This window comes from Spodoptera frugiperda, chromosome 20 (genome assembly GCF_023101765.2).
Source record: "Spodoptera frugiperda isolate SF20-4 chromosome 20, AGI-APGP_CSIRO_Sfru_2.0, whole genome shotgun sequence".
Taxonomy (NCBI): Eukaryota; Metazoa; Arthropoda; class Insecta; order Lepidoptera; family Noctuidae; genus Spodoptera; species Spodoptera frugiperda.
Window position 1 is genome coordinate 1070606 of NC_064231.1, and position 21547 is coordinate 1092152.

Below are 21547 nucleotides of genomic sequence, written 5' to 3' on the forward strand. Positions count from 1 at the left end.
TTACGTCTAAGTCGTAAAGTCACAAGTGCACCTGCTACTGTCGTGTAACTTAAAGGAATATCGGGTTCGAATCCCAGATTGGAAGTAGATGCTTTTTTGAGATAGAGCAAACGAACAGTCAGACGGGTAGCAAATCGAAGCCTAGCTCTCTCACATTTAAAATCATGTTGATTGGTGTTGAATTTGTGTAAAACATATTATCCCACATAACATTAGGAAAACTTTAACAAAATAACTAGCTTCTGCCCGCGACTTCGTCCGCGGAAAATAAAAAAAAATATGAAAAATAGATGTTGGCCGATTCTCATAGATACCGGATAAGCACAAAAAAAATATCAAAATCAGTCAAGCCGTTTCGGAGGAGTATGGCAACGAAAACTGTGACACGAGAATTTTATACATTAGAAGATTAAATGACCATAGACGTTATTTCATCCATAGACCAATAATTTTTAACAGCTTGTCACTGTCAAATAGTGATCGAATATCAATGTCACATTTGTTTACTACTGTCCTCGACCGTCTGGTGTGCAACCACAAGTATCCATGAAAACCACAAGTTTTCAATAATACGGAATGATAATCTTTTGTAGTGAAACAATACTATATTAACTATGTCGACTCGAGAAATACTCACATTACAATTTGGACATTATGCCAACTATGTTGGTGCACACTTTTGGAACTTGCAAGAACTCAGTTTTGATTACACAGGTACTGTGAAAACAGAGGTTAACCACGATATTTTGTATCGTGAAGGCCAAACAGACAAAGGAGAAGTAACATATACACCTCGGCTTCTTTTGGCAGACCTTAAAGGTTCTTTAAAAACTTTACCTGAAGATGGTGGTCTGTCTAATGAAATAGAAGAAACGGAATTTCAATGGGATGCTGTTGAAAAAATCGAAGAACCAGCTCCGCCAAAAAATAAGTACTTAGAGGATATCGATAGTGAAGGAGCAAATGCACTCACAAAGCAATACAATTTCGAACAGGATGTCAAAACATGGACAGATTACCTGTATCCAAGATTTCATCCAAGAACTGTTAATGTTGTAAAAGATTATGTGCATGGCGATGAAACAGTAAGTATTGTTTCTTATCATATTATTTCTATCCACTATTTGATTGTTTGAAAATTATGAAATAATTTGAATTTTTAACTTGCAGGAAAGTTTTGATGTATTTCATGCTGGTAAATCTTTATGGAAACATGATTTTGGTGAAAATTTTTGTGACAACATTCGAAGATATGTTGAAGAATGTGATAGTATGCAAGGCTTTCAAGTTAATTTTGACTGTGTAGATGGATTTGCTGGACTTGCTCTTGGATGTGTCGAGCACCTAGCTGATGAATACACTAAGTCTATACTGGCATACCCAATTATACCTTCATATTTTCCTGATAACAATCCCACAACACAAGAAGAGAGAGATAAATCCAATTTAAAAGACTCCATAAGGCTTGTGAACACTGCTCTTTCTATTCAAGAGCTTTCTGAACATGCAACATTATTTGTGCCTATTTGTACCGGAGATAAAGGTTGGAGGAAACCTGGAAGCCCCAGAAAGTTTGACTATCTTCATTATAATCCTGAACTGTATTATCACAGTTCAGCTCTATTAGCATCAGCTATGGACACATTAAGCCAGAAATATAGACACAAAAGCAACATTTTCACTTTATCAGACATTTGTGCTGACCTCACAGGTTATGGCAGGAAAATGGCATCGGCTTCACTAGGAATGCCGTTGCCATTGAATGAATCCCAATATTTAATAGACTTTCTAAATACCACAACAAAACCTATTTACACAAGTATAACACCAAGTTGTAAGATTGCTACAGACAAAATATTCCAGTTGATCACAGTGCGAGGAGTACCTGAGAGCTATTTGAAAGCACCCCTGAAAGAAGCCAAAGAACAAATGAATATACCAGCATACCGGTGCAGTAATGTAAAGGAGATGTTTGAACTATATTTCCAAGCAAATAATTTCCTTTCAGCAACAAATGTGACTGTATGTGAAAAGCCTTTAGAAGTGAAAACACCATATCCCAAAATATTTTCATCTGAACTCAATAAATATGGTTTTATAAGAGATGGAAATATTGAAGAGAAGGTTGAGAGTTGTGTTGCAGTTGCAGGGTACCACAATGGTAACTTTTTATCAGATGTTATTGAAAAACTTCACAGGGAAACCAGTAGGATTAAGTTTTCTAAACTGCACAAGTTCAATCAAGAAGGGTTTGAGGCTTCAGAGTACAGTGAAAGCTTGGATAAGCTTGCAGAATTTAAAGATAACTATGAAGATGATTTTGAATTGTAATAACATTTAAGTAAATAATTAACAATGCATTGCATAACTAAAAAGCTTTAATACATTTTTGTATAACAGTATTTTTTGTTTTAATTTGATATGTTTACTATCCCATCACATCGCATACGGCAGATTTTATATTAATCAGGTCAGCATACGAACAGACGGAATAGATCGCAACACCAGAGAAGTTGTTAGTGGAAGAGTTATGCATCCAAGTATGATTATTATATAAGAAACTATTCTTTAGACGCGAGATGATGGGTTGTGGACGAGCGGGACTAACTCCTAGTCTGACAGCGAAACACAACGTAAGTTGCTTCACGCCGGTTGTGGCATACCACCGGAGTATACTCCGGTAGATTTCGTGCTCTGCTCATGAAATACATTTCTATCGATATAATACCAAGGACACCTTAAACTTCTATTGGAAGTTATTGAAGGGAAACAGGGTCATTACGTATTTTATGATGACGGTGAAATTCCTTAACTATAGCCGGTTATGTACACAATAGGTGGGATATACTTTAGATGGGAAATGGGACCAAGAAAATGCCATTCTAGAAGAATACACACCTATACGATATTGCTCTGAATAAATTTACTCACGCAAAAATTAGTCAGAGCTTTGAATGCAAATATACTAACATGCAAAGACGTGAAATAAAAATAAGTCAAAAAATTCATATAACTTTATTCAAGATGATTTAGATAAAATAAATCATATTCCAACCACATCGTCGCACATACATACACATTTACATCAAATCTTAAGTTCTACTAGCGATCACGATGAACGTTCAAGTGCTCTTTCCTTCATCCTCGTTATAAATGCTGCACCTTTGTTCTTTCTGAAGTTTTCGTAAGGATCGTTGAGGTTTACACCAACGCCTGCAATAAAATTATGCATTTAAACTTTTGACTGCCGACGAAAAGCTTGAGGGCAAATCCTCTGCTATCTTGGCCATAATTATGTTGTTCCCCATGGCGGGATACTTTCGGTTTATATGTTAATAATGTTCATAAGTCTTTTAGACTGCCGTGTCAAGGGTTTCGGTTTCGATTCCCGAGTCGGGCGAAGTAATGCTGGGCTTTTATCGGTTTTTCGAAAATTTCTCATTAGTAGCACGAAGGATGGCAATAGAATTACCACATGGTACTTACAACATAAATTGTGAAAAATGAGTGTACATTGTAAAGTGGCATTACATGCCAATTTGTGCACCCAAGCCTACCCCGGGGATTAAAGGCGTGACGACAACGATCTTTTCGGCACTTTTTTGTTCTTACCTTTGTATTGGTCTTGTCTATCCCGAACTATGCCACCGCTAATCGGCTCGGCAATGCCCTGACCAGAAGCTCCTAGCCCTCCGGCGCTCCATCCCATCTTTTGCAATAACTGATGACCTTTGTTGCTGGCGTCCAGACCTGACATAGACGTACTAGGGTATGCTCCGCCACTGTGAATAGGTAAATAATATTCATTTATACATAATGAAACCGTTTAAGTCTCGTGAAGTGGTCCGACACTGAAAAAACAATCAACAAAAGGCTGTGCAATTCGTGCTTGTAATACAATTTCTTTGTCGTCATTTACTCACAGGAAACTGGGAGGCGTGGGTGATCTAGAACGTTCGACGCGGCGTGATCTCGGTGAATCCCGATGTCTGTCTCGTTCCCTAGATCTGCTACGCGATCGTGACCTTGACCTTGATCTGGATCGTCTGCGACCTATAAAATACACTATTTAGTACTGTGGTAACAGAAAACATTATTTTAAGATGACACCTTTTAAGTCACTTACTGTCTCTACTTTCTCTGTCCCGTTCTCTTCTCCACGAAGTTGATGAAGTTGACTTTCTTCTTGGAGATGGCGATCTCGACTTTGACTTGGTAGGTGAAGTTTTTTCTGGTGTTTTACTTTTTGATCTGTTAGAAAATATTATTTTTGTTTGTTTACGAAATATTCGTGGAAAAACTTTTAGAAAGTGTGTTCACTTTTAGAGTGTGTGTGTGTTGTGTATAGGACTTCAAATCATACCTGTATCGTCTACCAGGTGGGGTTGGTTGTTTCTGCAAGTCTTTTGGTATTGGACTAGGAGATCTGGACTTCTCCCGAAAGCCCTGTGCTACAGCCTCTTCTTTCATTTTTCTAGCAGCATTCTTAGCTTTGTAGTATTCATAGAGTCCTAATTTCTCCCAACCCTCACTGAAAACAGGGAAAGAAGAGATATTACAAAAAAATCTTATTTTAATGATTTTAATAATAAGAAAGTAAGAATGAAATGATGTACTGACTTGTCTCTAGGCCTTTCGTGGTTAGGTGAAGCATAGAACGCATCAACTGCAGCCAATAGTCTTTCATTAGGTGGGGCAGGGGGTGGAAGGCGAATTTTTGCCGGATCCAAAGGTCTATACCGATCATCTTCCAGCTAAAATAATATTTATGTCATTAGAAAAATATAAACATATAAGAAGAGAACTTAGGGTAACAAAAGGAGTGCTCAACTTCTTAATCATAGTTATACTATAAGTTATTATACTTGCACTCCATTTGTTTATTATTCCACTTCTCCAAAGAAAAAAAAGTCACATACCATAATGAGTGGGACCATCAAACCAGCTGGCAATTCAAAGTAGGGTACGGAAGGCATTAGTTCTTCATTATTTACTTCAGGGAATGGTGGGAAGCCAGGTGGGGGCTTACTCAGATCTGGAAGACCATTTTGGAATGCTAACAGTGCTGGGTTCTCGTTAGGTATGAACCCAGGAGGAGGTTGGGAGAAATTTATATTTGGAAGATTTGACAAATCTGGTTCTTCAGTGATTTCATTCTTCTTCTTCTGATTAGTAATTTGGTCGAAAGTTTGACTATCATAACTGTTTTCATTTCCACTTAGGCTATTGTTAGATGCATAGTTGTCGCCACTTTCGCTTCCGTATTGGTTGTTGGGATTGAAGTTAGGTTCATAACCACCCATTGGAGGAAAACTTTGGTCATTGAAACTGTTGTTTTGAAAATTATTTTGCATATTGTTTTGCTGCACATTGTCTTTATTCTGATCGTGGCTGTTCTGCAATTCAATAGCGTGCTTCTGCATTTCTAATTGTTGAATCTGCTGCATTGTGTGCGCGACAAAAGCTTGGTGTTGAGTTTGGTAGCTGTAAATTACAGATATCAAATATTAGGAAATGTCATATTCATTTAAAATTCTATATCATCAAACACTTACTTTTCAAAAGTAGATTTAGTTTGTTGTGTTAAATGTGCAATAGCATTTGAGTGCTGTGAGATCAAATTGTTCTGGTACTCCTGGTAGGAACTGGTGGGACTCTTCATTTTTTCAATGACTGCTGTCTCGAAATAGTTAGACTTGGATTCCCACAGGCGCAGCAACTTGTTAAGTTTAGCCTCCTGCTCTTCGGTAACAGCTGAAACAGCAAAATGATTAAACAGTTGTCGTATGGGCCAGGTGAACACTAAGCAAGTTACCTGACTGGCACAAACCACAGGTGATGATGTACTAAAAATGCTTTAACTTGAAGATGAGAATGCACAATCGAACAAGAGACCTACATCTTGAGGGCATTATTATAAATATGTTACCTATACTGGCATTGCAAAACATTGGAACCACCACATTTTCCAAATTTTTCTTGAGATCTTCTGCGTTTTTGCGTGCACTGTAATTAGGAATAATAGCATCATAGACACCGATTTGATAATGACACGAAGTAAAGGGAGGTAAACAATGGATACAAGGGGAACATACATAATATAGTTACATAGTATAACACCGTCAAATTATTCTAGTGTTAGGGAAAATAAAGTAATAGAATAAATACCTGACAGTTACAATATTGTTTCACAAATATACATATACAATTTCAAACATAGGCCACAAAAGTAATTGGAACTAAAAGTAATATTTAGGTACTATGGCATGTTTGTACCATTTACACTATTGTCAAGAAACCAATTAGAACCACAAAGTAATTGGAGATCCAAAGAAAAGAACTGAAGTTACATAATCAACAAATGCAATATAGAACCTTGATAATGAAAAAATGAAATTTATTAAGTAGTAAGCATTAGTTGGTACTAACCAATGGTGTAATACATCATTGACCAGGTAAATGATGTGGAGTTTCTGCGTGAATGCTGCACCTGGCTGGGTCACTTTTCTTAGAAGGTGCTGCGAAATAACTTTGCCCGCATCATGTGAAGTTGCATGCTGCAGTATCCATCCTTTACCTACAAGAGAAAACATAAATTAAGCCTAAATGGTAGTGAGAATATTGTTTGTTTACATTTTTTTCCAATAGGATTCTATTTCAACACCACTAAAAAATAAACATAAACACTAACCAGATGATATGCTGTCTTTGGTGCATGTGTCAATAATTGGCTGCAGGATGGTGTCCAGTTCGCTGAGGCTGATATTGTTGTCTTCTGCCATCATCTGTATCGTCTCCACTTGAGCCTTGCTAACCAACTCGTTGATTTTAGCTTGTTGTTGCTGAATCAACACCTAAAACATTTACACTACATTTTTAACTGTTCTACATCATAAAACTATCAATAATAAAAAGATTAGTTTCATAGCCAAAAAGTGTTTGAATTGCCATAAAACATAGATAGAAAAGTTACAAAATAAAGAAAAACTATTGAAAATAAAGTATGTACACAATCATTGTAGAATCATCCTAAAGTATGATACAGCCTGTAAATAAATATAATTCATTTTTAAAGGTAAACCAGTATGGCACATTAATGAAATAAAAATATCATGCATCATCTTATTAAGAAATTGGTCTTTGATAGTCACTTGAGCAATAATATTTTACCAATAAGTTAATTATTAGAGTTTTATAGTTTGACAAATAATTTGTTAGAGTTTTATAAGACTCACCGTATGCTGGGCATTAAGATTATTCTCAGATTGAGTAATTTGCTCTTTGAGCATGTTGATCTGTGCAGAGATGTTGTCGAGGTCATGATGGGTGTGCTGCGCTGTGCCAGGCGGCGCCGAGTTGGCCGCGAGCCACTGCTGCAGCGCGGGTGCCACTGCCATCGACGCCGCTAGGCCCAGCTGAGCGGGAGTCGCTCCGGCCTGTTGGGGCATTACATATTGCCTGTTCTGTGCCATATAAGCCCCGGCGGGAGCAGGAGCCGGCTGGCCACCGGCCGATTGCTTTAGAACTATAAACAGCGGAGGTTCACTTAATCGGTTATAACAACACTCTATCAGCTATTTATTGAAACATTTAAAAACTCTTCCATTGTCAGTTCAGTATGCTTACTTGCTTGCTCCGTTGTCACTTTGTACTGGTAGTAGTTGAAGTAGTCTCCACCATAGAGGAAGCTGAATTTTGGATTGTTTTTTTGCTTGTTCTTCGTCATTTTTTCGAATTCAGGTCCATTTCTTGCAACAAACTGGGCCAGTTTGTCGATTATGTTGCGAAGGTCTTGATCTAAAAATATTATTATAATATAATATTCGGATTTAAGATAATAATAGGGGTTGTCTAATCGTTTTATTAAATTAAGACAAACCTTGTGGCGGCTGCGGAAGCTCCATTTTAGTGCTAATAAGGTTATGTTAGTAGAAACTCTTTCCACGATACTTTACTAAGTATTTTTTGGATCCACATTCATTTCAACAATTATACATTACTATTCGCGTCTTCAACTGTTACAGTCTCTTAATTTGTATTTTCCATTGACTTTGCGCTTCGCAAAAATAACATTTATTTCTTCGTCAACGACTAAATTTTTTCAGCCATTTGTAATTTACGTACGAAATGTACGACATGAACGATGAACATAAATGTAGGCTTCACTGGAGTGATTGAGTGATTGAATGAATGAGTAATAAATTGGTTTAGTTAGTTTTATTATTGAGCTTTTAAGTAAAAGAAGTGAATAATACGAAGAATAAGGAAGAATAAGGAATAAAATCTAAGTATTAAATGGGGAAAGCTAATTTAATTTATTATTTTAAAATAATTTCGATATTAAAAACGAGCGTACTTCTTTAGCACAATCATCAATGGCAACACTGCAACGTAGATTTTGCCTAGTATTGATCGCTCAACCAATGGATTCTCAAGCAAAATAAATTCAATGCAGTCATTCGTTGTTTAGCGGTGACGATTCAACGCAGGCTGATGTCAAATCAGTCGACGTGAATCATTTGTCAAAATCGAAGAATAAACTCAAAATAGCACCTTAAAAAAATAAAGGAATTATAGTAAATATGTCTGCAATGGTAAGTTACTTTTTCTCTACAAATATTAGAATTACCATATCTGTAAACCTTCATGAAAGTTTCGTTGGAGTGATACCTTTATTTCTTATTATTTTCAGTAACTGAGTAATTTTGACCAATAGTTTACACCCCTATAAAACACCTGCATAAGGTCGATTTTTGCTAATTGGGCCAAACTGCTAGGACCTGTCATCATTTCATCACTAAAAATGTGTGATAAACCATCTCTGTCACAATATTGTAACTAAAATATCAGTATCAGTGTTTTTCTCATAAAATAAATCTTTATATACATCAGGTCACATTATTAATGACCTATTAATTAAAATTTTATCCTCATTGTTATTAATTATGGAGTAGAAAAAATGATATAAAATCCTTATCATAAAACAGGAACTAAGTACAAGCTTATCATGTCAGGAAAACAGTTTTCTGTGAGCAGTTTTATAAATAATATATTTTATTCTTTGCAGCGGATGAAGGCAGCAAAATGTCCCTCAGACGAGCTTGCCATTACAAACTGTGCTCTTATCAACCCTGATGACTTCAATAGCGATGTCAAGTAAGTTAATTAATTTCATATTTAGTAACACATTAATTAAATTTTATCATTCTTCTTTTTGTGGTGTTTCTATACCTGAAGTGTAGCCGTCAACTTGCAGTCATTTGCCAATTTTAACACAGAAACATCAATTTATGGTTTTGTCCCCTGGTAAACTAAAAGCTACAGCACCTAGACCTAATCCTCAAATTCTTTTATTTAGAGGACTCCACACCTGACTTAACTTATAATTTTACTAAGTTGAAAATGTAATCATATCACTACATAAATGTAATGACATCAAAAACTAGTAAAGTGTGAGACATACTACATTAACTAAAAATAACAGTTTATTCACATAAATATACTGAGAAAAGTTCTACTAGTAATGATAACAGTAAGCTGCGCGACGTCGCCACTTCGCCGTTGCTCATGAGGAAGAGTCCCTCTGTGACTTCAGACTAGTAGAGGTTTTCTCAGTATATTAACCTAAGTAAACTATTACAACATAAAAATTTTAGGTAAAAACTTTGCTGATGATTAAATTAGTAAATATGTAGTGTGATGATTCACACTCACACCAGACAACAATTTATGGTCTAACATAACATAATAATTTACACTTACTATTACATCAATGATCAAAGCATATTTCAATTATTCTAAAGTTTTATGTTATACCATGTACCGCAGTCTCATAGGCAATTTGTGAAATCTAGAGCAACTATTACACTTTCTAAAAGTAATGAAACAAAGATTACAATCATAAGTGCTTATAGTTGCTCACAAAAATGTTTCTTACACTAATGTTATATTTTATAGTCATTTCATTAAGAAAAAAAAGAAAAGCTAATTAGAATACACTTGAAAATAAATAGGATATGTATAGAAAATAGGTTGATCATAGTTATACATGAAGAGCGCTACGAGAAAAAATTGTGCCATTTGAATGTTGCTTTAGTGAAAATTGTGATAGTAACCAGGCTAGTATTCTGCACTTTTTAATAGCATCTGACTGACTCTTGTCAAAGAATATTTATTAGATTTAGTGCTTGTAATTTTTGCCAGTTTCTCTTCCAAGTTATTTATTTAAAATTTCTTTTCTAGGCATATTGAAGTCTCTACTGGACCATCACAGCACTTTGTGTTCAGTATTAGGTTCTACAGTGGTGTAGACCGTGGCACTGTTGGATTCTCTGCACCACAGAGAAAATGGGCCACTCTCTCCATTGGTCAGGTGTGTTTCAAAAATTATATTTTTTAAATCAGAGTTTTCTTACATACATTCTTTATAGTATACCTTGAAATAAGGTTTTTTTCCTTTGTAGAAACTTAGATTATTTACTAACAATTTAATTAAAAAATAATTTATTATGAGAAACATTACAATGCATAATTTCTGTTGGCTCAAAACTAAACTAGGGAAGGAACTTTAAACTGAAAATGGAACTTTAAAGTTTTAGATGTACTTAACAAAAAATCTTACTTATGTCTTGTTTGCTGCAGCCAATCGATGTAAAGCCTTTCAAGGCTCAAAATGCAGAATGTTTGTGCAGTATGACCTTAGAGGCAGACTTCATGCTGAAGAAAACGTAAGTACATATACATATACAACCTTATGTATATACCTAATACCTAATCTAATTATGTGAGTTATCTAAGTGAGCTGATGATGACATATATCTATGTTTCTCATATATTATGTACTATTATGTATAGTACATCTATGGGAAAACGAAATAGTACGTCTATAGGAGTTCTGGCAGCATTGTAAATAGGCATTAGTTCACACACAGTTTTATTAAATAATATTTCCTTGTAATTCTTCCCTATTGTGACATTTATGTAAGAAGTAGCCTTTCTCTGAGGTATTTTAACATAAAATTTTAATAAAAGATCTTGGTAATGTTTCGATATAAGTATGACAAAGAGATTAGCTGTATAAACTGCGTAAAGCATAACAAAGAGATACATTGTATATGCAGTGTAACTTGAGCGAATTGGGATCCTTAAATTTTATATAGCAATCTGGATCGAATCCCGACAGCTTTGCCCAATAATAAAAGATTTACGGCGCAATAGTCTCTTAATTTTCTCAAGCTAGGTACCTTTCACGTCGGTGTTTCTGTTAGATACTCTACCTACAGTCTTCTGCTTAGAAAAACTGTAAAGTATCCCACGAACTCAATTATTATAATAGCAATATTTGATATAAAAAAGGACATTATTTAAAAATGAATTGAATAACATATTAAATTCCTTTCGTAATGTGTTAATATATTTATTGAAATCTTTCCCGTAGTAGCGTCACTTATAATGAAATGAATAAACCTGTTTGACCACGGGGTTTTACCAGATTTCAGTTTAACTCATTCCCATAACCCATACCCATTCTTTGAACAGCACAAGCCTTTAGTGCAGAAAGATTTAACTAAGTCGTGGTGTCCGATAAGCTTTAGTAGGTACCTAATTTGGACACTAATAACTTACCTACATGTGTAATGTCCAGTTACGTAATCTAATCTCATAAAGGGTTTTGTACAGTCTAAAATTTTAATAAATTCTCAATACCCCAGTGTACCTCTGACCTACTGCCAGTAGTAATAAAACTGAATAATATTGTTAAAAGGATAGAAATGAGAATTTATGTATTCAGGCAGGCTCTTTATCCCGTGACTAGGGTTGCCAACTTTTTTTACAAGAAATAAAGTATATTTAGGTCTGAGAAGGAAAGTAAACAGTATTTTAGAAAAATTAACAGTATTTTATTTTTTTTTTAAAATATGTGTGAGCGTCTAACATTTAACACTGTGTAGTGTTAAGCATTTTGAAAACAGTATTTTGTATACTTTATTATTGTTCAACAGTAAAAAGTATAATTTAGTGAAAAACAGTATAATACTGTTTTTAACAGTATAGTTGGGAACCCTACCCGTGACCTCGATTCCAGGCCATAAAATAAATAGCGCCTTTGCGACCACTATTACTTTATATTATGTGGATAAAAAATGTTTAGGCAAATGTCGTGTAGGCGCTCTCTAACTAGGTGGAATACCGATATCCGCAGGGTGGTTACATGCAAAGAGCTGAAGATCAGTCCAGGGCTGGAAGGAAACGGACATATTGATGATGACAATTTACAAGATTAGTTTCTAATCACGATAGGGACTCATATTCACGAGTAACATTGCACGATTAACCAAAATCAATCGTGATAAGTGATAAGTCTTCTCGCGATCATATCCATGAATTATCTAATGATTTTCAGAACATCCATGGAACCTTACGATTCGGAGCAAATGGCTCGTGACTTCTTGATCCAGTTCTCCAATCAGATCTTTACAGTTGGTCAGCAGCTGGCCTTCTCATTCCAAGAGAAGAAGGTCCTGTCCCTAATTGTGAAGAATTTGGAAGGTAAGTTTTATCTATTTTGCAGAAAAAATAATAATTTATTAGGTATCTACGTGTTTAAACATAATAATTATGTATACAATAAAATAATGTTTGATTCTTAAAACTTTAGGATGTAAAACTCATATTTATTGTTTACTTTCAAAAGCGAAAAGTGTGTTTTTGGTATTTTAAAATCAATGTATTTGACTTTGACTTTTAGCCGTTGACGTCCAAGCGTTGGCCGCGGGTGCTAACGCTGTGCCGCGCCGCGTAAGGATGGGCCGACTCCTGCCTGATGGCGCCATTCAATTCGACAAAGCTGAAAATTCTTCCCTCAACTTAGTCGGAAAGGCTAAAGGGTAAGTTATTCGAAATGTGGAAATATCACAGATGAGAACTTTTTATTAAGGGGGGAATAAATCATCCAATGACTTCTCCTGCCTTGAGCGAGGCGAGAAGGAGTGTTAGACTCTTACTGACTAAAATCCACACCGTTCCTTTTCCTGCTTTTCGAGCCGGAGCCGCGGTAACCCTCTAAGTAATCAGCTGCTCTGGATCAAACAGATGAGAACTTAAAACCGTTATAGCTTTGACCTGTTAATTGTAATACAAATAATAACAATTGGTGATATAGGAAACAACCACGCCAATCCATTATCAACCCTGACTGGGACTTCGGCAAGATGGGCATCGGTGGTCTGGATAGGGAGTTCAATGCTATCTTCCGACGAGCCTTCGCGTCTCGAGTGTTTCCTCCAGAAGTCGTCGAGCAATTAGGTAAAATACACTTTATAACTGTACTTTAAAGTTCAATTTAAAAACATCAATTCTTGAATCTACTAGATAGGTAATACCTACCTCTTTATACCATTTCAGGCTGCAAGCACGTCAAGGGTATCCTGCTATATGGTCCACCCGGTACCGGTAAGACCCTCATGGCCCGTCAAATTGGTAAAATGTTGAACGCACGCGAACCCAAGATTGTGAACGGTCCGCAAATCTTGGACAAATATGTTGGTGAGAGTGAAGCCAACATTCGTAGATTGTTCGCTGATGCCGAAGAAGAAGAGAAGAGGGTAAGTCATGGTCAAATGTTGGAACAAATGTTTTTCTTTCTGCTCTTACAAAAGTTATTTGGAGTCGAAACAAACTTATATTTTCTTCATATAATCTCCACCTATAACGTTAATTTATTACAAACTCATTTTTCTTTCATTATCATTCCTCCCTAAATAAAAGCGATTTAAGCTTCTTTATCGTTCAATCTTTCCCTTATAACTTCCTACTTTTAAGCTTTAAGCTCCTCATTAAAGCTCATTCAAGTGTAATGAAGTTCAAGTAAAGCTGGTCAGGTTTTACTTGAACTTCATTACACTTGAATGATACTAATTATAACCACTGTTTGCAGTGTGGACCAAACAGTGGTCTCCACATTATCATCTTTGACGAAATCGACGCTATTTGCAAAGCCAGAGGATCTGTCGGAGGCAATACCGGTGTCCACGATACTGTCGTCAATCAGCTGCTCTCCAAGATTGATGGTAAGACTCCCAAGCTACATATTCGTATAATAAACTAGTCAACAATATGTAAATTTTATAGGATTTCTTTTAAGGGATCAAATGGTCCCTGATACAGTAACTTATAGCTTATTATTCATTGAGTTTGAGAGTGAGTAACGTGTTACACGATATTCGCATGAAGTCCTCCGTTCCTTTTTGCCTAGAAGATATATTTTAAAAGGCCTTTATCTATACTAATATTATAAAGCTGAAGAGTTTGTTTGTTTGATTGTTTGTTTGTTTGAACGCGCTAACCTCCGGAACTACTGGTCTGAATTGAATAATTCTTTTTGTGTTGGATATAAAAAATCACGCTATGATCAATAGGAAACCACGCGGAAGTAGCTAGTCATGTCTATAAAATGTCTAACATTGTAAACTATCGTTCAGGTGTCGACCAACTAAACAACATATTGGTGATCGGAATGACGAATCGTCGTGACATGATTGACGAGGCGTTGATGCGACCCGGTCGTCTTGAGGTTCAGATGGAGATCGGTCTACCTGACGAGAACGGTCGCGTACAGATTCTGAACATCCACACAAAACGTATGAAGGAATACAAGAAGATTGCTGACGATGTTGATAGCAAGGTTTGTACTTTATTTTGAATCGTATGACGTCTATCAATGGGGTAGTGTTTTGTGACAAATGTCATTGGTTTCGAAGAGCTAAATGATCACAATTTAATAAGTAAAAGCTTTGACTAGCGAGTTAAAAATAAACACTAGTCCTAACTCCTCTTGACGCAGCACAAAGTCTTAAATCAATTTATAAATGACTAAGTATCACCCTTCTACCAACAGGAACTCGCAGCCCTAACAAAGAACTTCTCGGGCGCTGAATTAGAAGGTTTAGTCCGCGCCGCTCAGTCCACCGCAATGAACCGTTTGATCAAAGCGTCTAGCAAAGTGGAGGTCGACCCAGAAGCTATGGAGAAACTCATGGTAGAACGTGGTGACTTCTTACATGCGCTTGAGAACGATATCAAACCTGCCTTCGGTACGGCAGCCGAAGCTTTGGAACATTTCCTGAGCCGTGGCATTATCAACTGGGGCTCTCCTGTGTCTTCCTTGCTTGAAGATGGACAGCTTTACATTCAACAAGCCAGGGCTACTGAAGCTAGCGGTAAGATTCTTTATTTACTACTATTTTCCCTGATGTTCAAAATGAGAATTTTCTGATAAGTGCTCAATAGATGGCACACTGTTTCTCCGGGGTCGGCTATGGCTCTTTATCGGTCGAATATTAAATAATATGCAAACAGCTATCTATTTTTCTATCCTATACAATCTATAGTGAGAGTGATGCATATCACATTCTTAATTATATTCATTTTCGAAACTGCTAAATAACCGTAAAGACTTCATCATATCGCATTATAATATGTAACTAATTGTGTAACTAGTTTCACATTATACAATTTTTCACACAGGTCTAGTATCGGTACTGTTGGAAGGCCCACCAAACAGTGGTAAGACCGCGTTAGCCGCTGAACTTGCCAAGCTGTCAGACTTCCCATTCGTGAAGGTCTGCTCGCCAGAAGACATGGTCGGATTCACGGAGTCTTCCAAGTGTCTTCAGATCAGAAAGGTATGTTTTATATACCTATATCACATGTATCAAGTACTTGTATATCATAAGTAAGTAACTCATATCAACACTTCTTATATCAACTTCAAAATGATTAGTTACTTGTTTATGAAAACCTTAAATAGACACAGTTGATGACGTAATGTTCAATTAATGCAAAATATAATGTATACGTGAGCTAACCTCATATTTTTTTATGATATAAGCCGGTAAACTAGCTGACGCAAATCGCAATTAGCAATCGCCGCCGCTCATGGACGCTCAAAACACCAGATGCGTTCCAAGTATGTTGCCTTTTGGGGGTTAGGAATTTAAGGTTGTTGGGGAATCGGGGATTGGGAGGGAGGGTCATTGGGCCTTCGGTAGCCTCACTTACATAACGCAAGCGTTGTTTCACGTCGGTTTTCTGTGAGGCTGTGGTATCACTCCGGTCGACGAAGCATGGCTCTTCCACACTAGGAATACTCAACATCTTCATACATAAACCTAGCCTAATATTTTCTTTGCATTTTTTTACAGTACTTCGACGACGCCTACCGTTCAAGCCTGTCCTGTATCCTAGTGGACAATATCGAACGTCTGCTGGACTACGGTCCCATTGGTCCTCGCTACTCCAACTTGACGCTGCAGGCGTTGCTCGTGTTGTTGAAGAAACAGCCGCCTAAGGGACGAAAACTGCTCATCCTTTGCACCAGCAGTCGAAGGTAATAATAATAAGTATATTTTTTTATAATTTTGTCTTATTTGAGGGCTTTTTCTAAACATTAATAAGCTATCATGGTAAGAATCTGCCCTATAAGTGTTTTAATTAATGGGATCGTTTAATCTTAATAAATATGTATAAGATATAGTACATAAATGAAGAGAATTACTGCTTCATAGATCGAGTGCGCAACTACGATTACTAAGCAAGAGGTTTTCGGTTAGATACCCGGATCGGGAATCTAAATATGATTCGGTGTATTCAGTTGTCCTTTAGGCATTAAAAGACTGATCATGTTGAAAACTGTTAAGTTATTAATGAACGTTTTGAAAACTCTTTAATCATTATTTTACTGTTTTTCCAGACAAGTATTGGAAGACATGGAGATGCTGTCTGCATTCACAGGCGTGCTCCACGTTCCTAACCTATCTCAACCGGAACATGTGATGTCAGTACTCGAGGAGAGTGATGCTTTCTCCAAGAAGGATCTGCTCAAGATCCAACAGGATATCCGTGGAGCTAGGTAAGTTATACACAAGGATGAGATTCTACCTATGTTATGTCAGTTTGAATGTATGTGGTCTAAGGAGGTACTACTAAAATCATGACCCTGGTTCTGGCGCAGTTGGTTTTAACACGCAGGTTTAATTGGTAAATGAGTCAAAGGCTCAGCAAGTTTCCTAACATCTTTCTTCCAGAATAAGGTCCAGATAAAGTGGTTAGTAGTTAGTATTGTAGTAAATGATACCTTATTCCATAATGATAAAGGCTATGGATATGGATGAAGCTTGTTTTGTCCTGTTCATTAGACCTTCCCGTTTAAAACAACTGCGGAGGTTCCTGAGCAATGCTCCTCAGCCCACCCCTGAACAAATTGCCTTGTCTACAGCTAACCCAAGGTCTGAGATCCTTTGTAACATCCTTTTTGCATCATCTTTAGACTTGGAGTTCTTATTAGGTATTTCACACTGTAATGCTAATGTTGCTTTTTTTTTATGGTCTTTTTTTTATTGACCTTGAAGTGTGCTAAAAAATATTTCAAAATAATACGAAATTACGGGAAATTGTAGTGAGGTACGTAGATTTCTTTTACGAAAATTTAGCCAATGCAAAAATGAGAACCTATCCTGTCCCATCCTCATAGCGTGAATACGTAAAACCAGGTAAAATCACTCGTCAACAACTCTTCTTGTTTTGCAAATAATTATTAAAGATTATCTCCGTAAAAGAGTTGCTGATAATGATTCTTTCTTTCCCAGAATCTTCATTGGCATCAAGAAGCTGCTAGCGCTAATCGACATGGTGAAGCAAACAGATGAGGAGTACAGAGTGTTCAAGTTCCTCACGAAGATGCAGGAGGAGGGCGGACTGGACCTAGGCACCAATGTACAATAAGAATCATTGCAACCTTAGGGACAACACGCGCATACCACACTATCGCCCTCACCCGACCACACTAATGCACATATCTGTACATCTAAAACACCTAATATCAAAGTCACGGAAAGCTCACCTTGCGTTTCCGATCTTAGAAGCTACGAAATCGATTACGACGAAATCAGCGAATGCACCGAGTCGTTACTCGATACTAGTCATCATAAGAAAGGTATGACCGCCAGAGGCAACGAAATATCGCCGTCAAAAATGCCTCTAATGAGGATTAGGAGTGTTGAAATTGTTTTCGAAGATGAAATGTCCACTTGTACAGACACCGGTATTTTAGATAGGAGCATCGAGTTGATAGTGTCTGATAGCAGTGACGATTCCACCAAGTGCGTGGATGATTTAGAAGGTCTGAACATTGAGAAGGATACAAACTACGACTCTGTGACCCTAAACGCTGACGGAGATCTATCAGATGACAATTCTGTTTCATTAACCAAAGACATCGTCGAAGATGTTCCCAAAGTTGATATTCCCCTAATAAGTTTCCAAGACGTGGATGAACCTTCTCATATACAAACTGATAGTGCCACATTACCAATCGACGAAACCTTGTCGCCAAACGTGTCCGAAATTGGTGATTCAGGTCGTTACACCGAAGAAGCTTCCTCATCTCATTTTGAGACGATTCCCATCGAAGACGCTATACTTTCGAGCTCTATTGACGCGATCACTATTGTAAAGTCACCGACGTTGATGAGCTCGTACGAAATATCTGATGTGTGTAGCATCGCAGCCGAGACGTCGAGACTGTACGAATATATCGATAGTAACAGCGACAGTTCCGACGACTCGGACAATACAGCGACGTGCGATATGGACCATGCTATTCAACATCTCACCAGCTTCAGTAGTAACTTATCCTCAGATGATAACACCGTGGGCGACAGTTACGACCTACAGTACGATTCTTTCATAGACATGGGCAAATTTTAATACTACCTATATTCCAAACATGTTTAAAACTTTTTAATTATCTAAATGTGCTTATCTATCGATGTTTCTATAACGCTCTAAGGATTTTAACATGTTACACGTGTAATGCTGTTTGACGTTGCGTCTTAGTTAAAATGGTTATTATTTATGAGTTGTTTGCAACAAACACATTCCAAGTGAATTATCGAAGGATTTGATTAAAGTAAGTCCTGTTTTAGTACGCCAGCGCAGCGTGGTGAAGTTTTAGTGTGAGCTATTCTGACACCTTATATACCTTCTTAACACAGCTTGTGCACAGAGGGGCTCGGTGGTATGCGGCTCTCGTAACCATGTCATGTCTCGTTGTACACTTGTTATAGTTTAATTACTCAGTAGTGTTTTTGTAAATATTACGTATGTCTCCATAGCGCGTGCAATCTAGTATGTATTCAGTCTTAGATGAACAATGACATGGTTACAGATATCCCTGGGTTGTAAGTCTAGGCAATAGCTCAATTATCTACAATGTATTATATTATTTTTATAGAGTTTTTATTTATTTTCAATTTGTTATTGAAATGTGATGCAGCTTGACGCTGTCTATTGTGTTAATACTTAAATAGGGATATTTTGATCAATGTGTAATATCGATAGCTGTAAGGGAATGATATTGATAATGTCAATAAATATGTAGTATTATGAAATATTTGAGGAATATTGTTGTTATAATTCAGTAGCCCTCGAAGCTTTGACTTGGAGCATTAGTACAATTAAAGTATAAGTACTTATCTGCACATGTAGTAAATTTTATGGTCAATTATGAACACTACTAAAGAGTATTCAAGCTAATTGGATTGTTAACAAGATTCTTATCAGACATGTCGAGAGTGCACCTCTACATAACTGTTATGTAGGTGGTAAATATTTAAATATACAAGTTATATTATAGTGCGTGCGTAACTGCGTAATATTATAATAACGAATGTTGCGATCATTGTCGATTTTAAAAAGTATCTCTATATTTAACGAGCCATAGCTATAATATTGTTGCAATACATTTGTAGTAATTTATTGTTACATTCTACTGGTTAGATGCATTGTTATTGTCTTTTGAAGTAAGATAAAACATTCCACTCATGCATTCAAAACTGGGTCGGTGTAGTACTGTGTTTTAGAAAGTATGTATACATAATCTCAATTATATTATTGATAAATTGTGTGAAAAAATATTAAATTCTTGATAAAGCTTTTAGGTCATGAACTAGTGTTATGGCTTCTAAATAATATTATACTAACCGCCATTATATATTTTCTTCTTTGTAAAAAATATAATTGAATTATGTGGAATTGTGAACAACGATACATGGGGCATAGCTCCTGAGTAAATGTTCTGACAAATAATTTAATGTATGCATTGTTGCTCATAGTAATAATACTGTCTAGGTGTTTGTTTTGCCTTTGAAGTCGTCTGTGAGTATTGTCTTCAAGGACTTGTGTATGATGCAATAAACTTATACTTTCTTATAAGATGAAATGTATATGTGTCATATAAGTTTGAATATAATAGTTAAAGGTTGCTTGTTTTTAAAACTGTTTATCATTATTTTTAAATATGTATAACATTATTGTAAAATATCTTCCAAACATGTTTATTTCTTTATGAAACATAGTTTCTGTTTGAATTTGTTATTCATTAGGATTGCACTTATGGAACATTGTTATCAGTGGCTATGTCACATTATCTTGTAAGCTTTATTGTTGGTAAAATAAAGTAATTGACAAACTAAATTTGTTCTTTCAGAGTTTATTATTCCTTATACTTGATGTTACATTACAGTAAAATAATCCACGTCATTCTCCATATAGTATAAATGCAATTATTTGCATTATCATACAAAATGAAATGTATACATATATATATATACTAGTCACATAAAATTAAGCTTGAAAATGTCTAGTAGACCAAAAACATTGGTGAGATTAAAAATATTTATAACTTAAAATAACCAATGGCATAAAACTAATTGGCGCTCTCACAGGCATCCACCCAGTCATTGTATACATCAATGGGCTCGGATAACACGTTTGTAGTAGTCTGGAAGTCTTCTAAACAAACTCGACACTGTATCCGAGCCGTATTCCTGGCTCGATCCCTGAAAAAAAAAGACGATAAGCGCGGTTCACAGATGGAGGGTAAGTTGTAATGTAATCCGCCTGATTACTCACATTTTCACCTCACACGACTTTTCGTGGTTGCAAAATGGGCAGTTGAATTGTTGATCCAACGGCTCGATAGCTTTCCTCTTTGGCGGAGGCTTTCTTTTCGATTTTCGGCGACCCATGTCTGAAAACTGTAACAAAGTATAGCAATATTATACATTTATACTATTCGAAATCGTTTAACAAGGATAGTAATCAAATGATTACTTTGCTTATTGATTATTTCAACTAAGATTTGTAATACTTACTTGGTTATTTGAAGATTACTGCGAGAAGTACGAAACCGAAATCTATTTTGTTGTATTGGAAATGGCACAAGCTGACAAGCACAACCCAAAACACTACTCAAATGTCAAGTTTTGACATTTGTTGTCATTTGTCAGGTGTCAATCTGCTTGCTTGCTTGCAAATACAAAAAATATGAAAACAGGACCACAAAAATAAACTAACCTAGATTTTTATACTTTTAAATACACTTAATCTAGATGATAATCATTTCATAAGTGATACAAGCTCACACATTGACACATGCATATGATGCATATTATCAAGTGTTCGGTTACTAAAATCTATTTTCGACACA

The 21547-nt window shown here is 36.2% G+C and overlaps 4 protein-coding genes across 5 annotated transcripts; 2 read left to right on the forward strand and 2 right to left on the reverse strand.

The window, feature by feature from the left end:
* Positions 1–498: 498 nt before the first annotated feature.
* Positions 499–2402, forward strand: LOC118282470 (protein misato). The gene is made up of 2 exons (XM_035603553.2): positions 499–1085; positions 1171–2402. The coding sequence occupies exons 1-2, from the start codon at positions 615–617 to the stop codon at positions 2329–2331; spliced, it is 1632 nt and encodes a 543-aa protein (XP_035459446.2). The 5' UTR covers positions 499–614; the 3' UTR covers positions 2332–2402.
* Positions 2403–2999: 597 nt separating this feature from the next.
* On the reverse strand, positions 3000–8141 carry LOC118262130 (calcium homeostasis endoplasmic reticulum protein). 2 transcript variants are annotated; one of them, XM_035573276.2, is made up of 14 exons: positions 7880–8141; positions 7627–7797; positions 7236–7525; positions 6692–6854; positions 6430–6577; positions 5930–6006; positions 5556–5754; positions 4920–5484; positions 4621–4754; positions 4364–4531; positions 4127–4251; positions 3924–4053; positions 3613–3782; positions 3000–3213 (listed from the first exon to the last, which is right to left on the reverse strand). In XM_035573276.2, exons 1-14 carry the CDS (start codon positions 7902–7904, stop codon positions 3110–3112), a joined length of 2469 nt encoding a protein of 822 aa, XP_035429169.1. In that variant the 5' UTR covers positions 7905–8141; the 3' UTR covers positions 3000–3109. The 2 variants fall into 2 exon arrangements, with proteins under 2 accessions (XP_035429169.1, XP_035429170.1); XM_035573277.2 differs by lacking the exon at positions 7880–8141 and having other exon boundaries at positions 7236–7436; positions 7627–7775.
* A 250-nt stretch (positions 8142–8391) lies between these two features.
* Positions 8392–20532, forward strand: LOC118262132 (vesicle-fusing ATPase 1). The gene is made up of 15 exons (XM_035573278.2): positions 8392–8594; positions 9068–9156; positions 10243–10372; positions 10642–10727; positions 12404–12549; positions 12749–12887; positions 13163–13305; positions 13405–13604; positions 13937–14069; positions 14481–14683; positions 14897–15218; positions 15526–15683; positions 16203–16387; positions 16751–16909; positions 17646–20532. Exons 1-15 carry the CDS (start codon positions 8583–8585, stop codon positions 17779–17781), a joined length of 2241 nt encoding a protein of 746 aa, XP_035429171.1. The 5' UTR covers positions 8392–8582; the 3' UTR covers positions 17782–20532.
* On the reverse strand, positions 20533–21376 carry LOC118262133 (transcription elongation factor 1 homolog). The gene is made up of 3 exons (XM_035573279.2): positions 21213–21376; positions 20971–21095; positions 20533–20897 (listed from the first exon to the last, which is right to left on the reverse strand). The coding sequence occupies exons 2-3, from the start codon at positions 21084–21086 to the stop codon at positions 20765–20767; spliced, it is 249 nt and encodes an 82-aa protein (XP_035429172.1). The 5' UTR covers positions 21087–21095; positions 21213–21376; the 3' UTR covers positions 20533–20764.
* Positions 21377–21547: the final 171 nt, after the last annotated feature.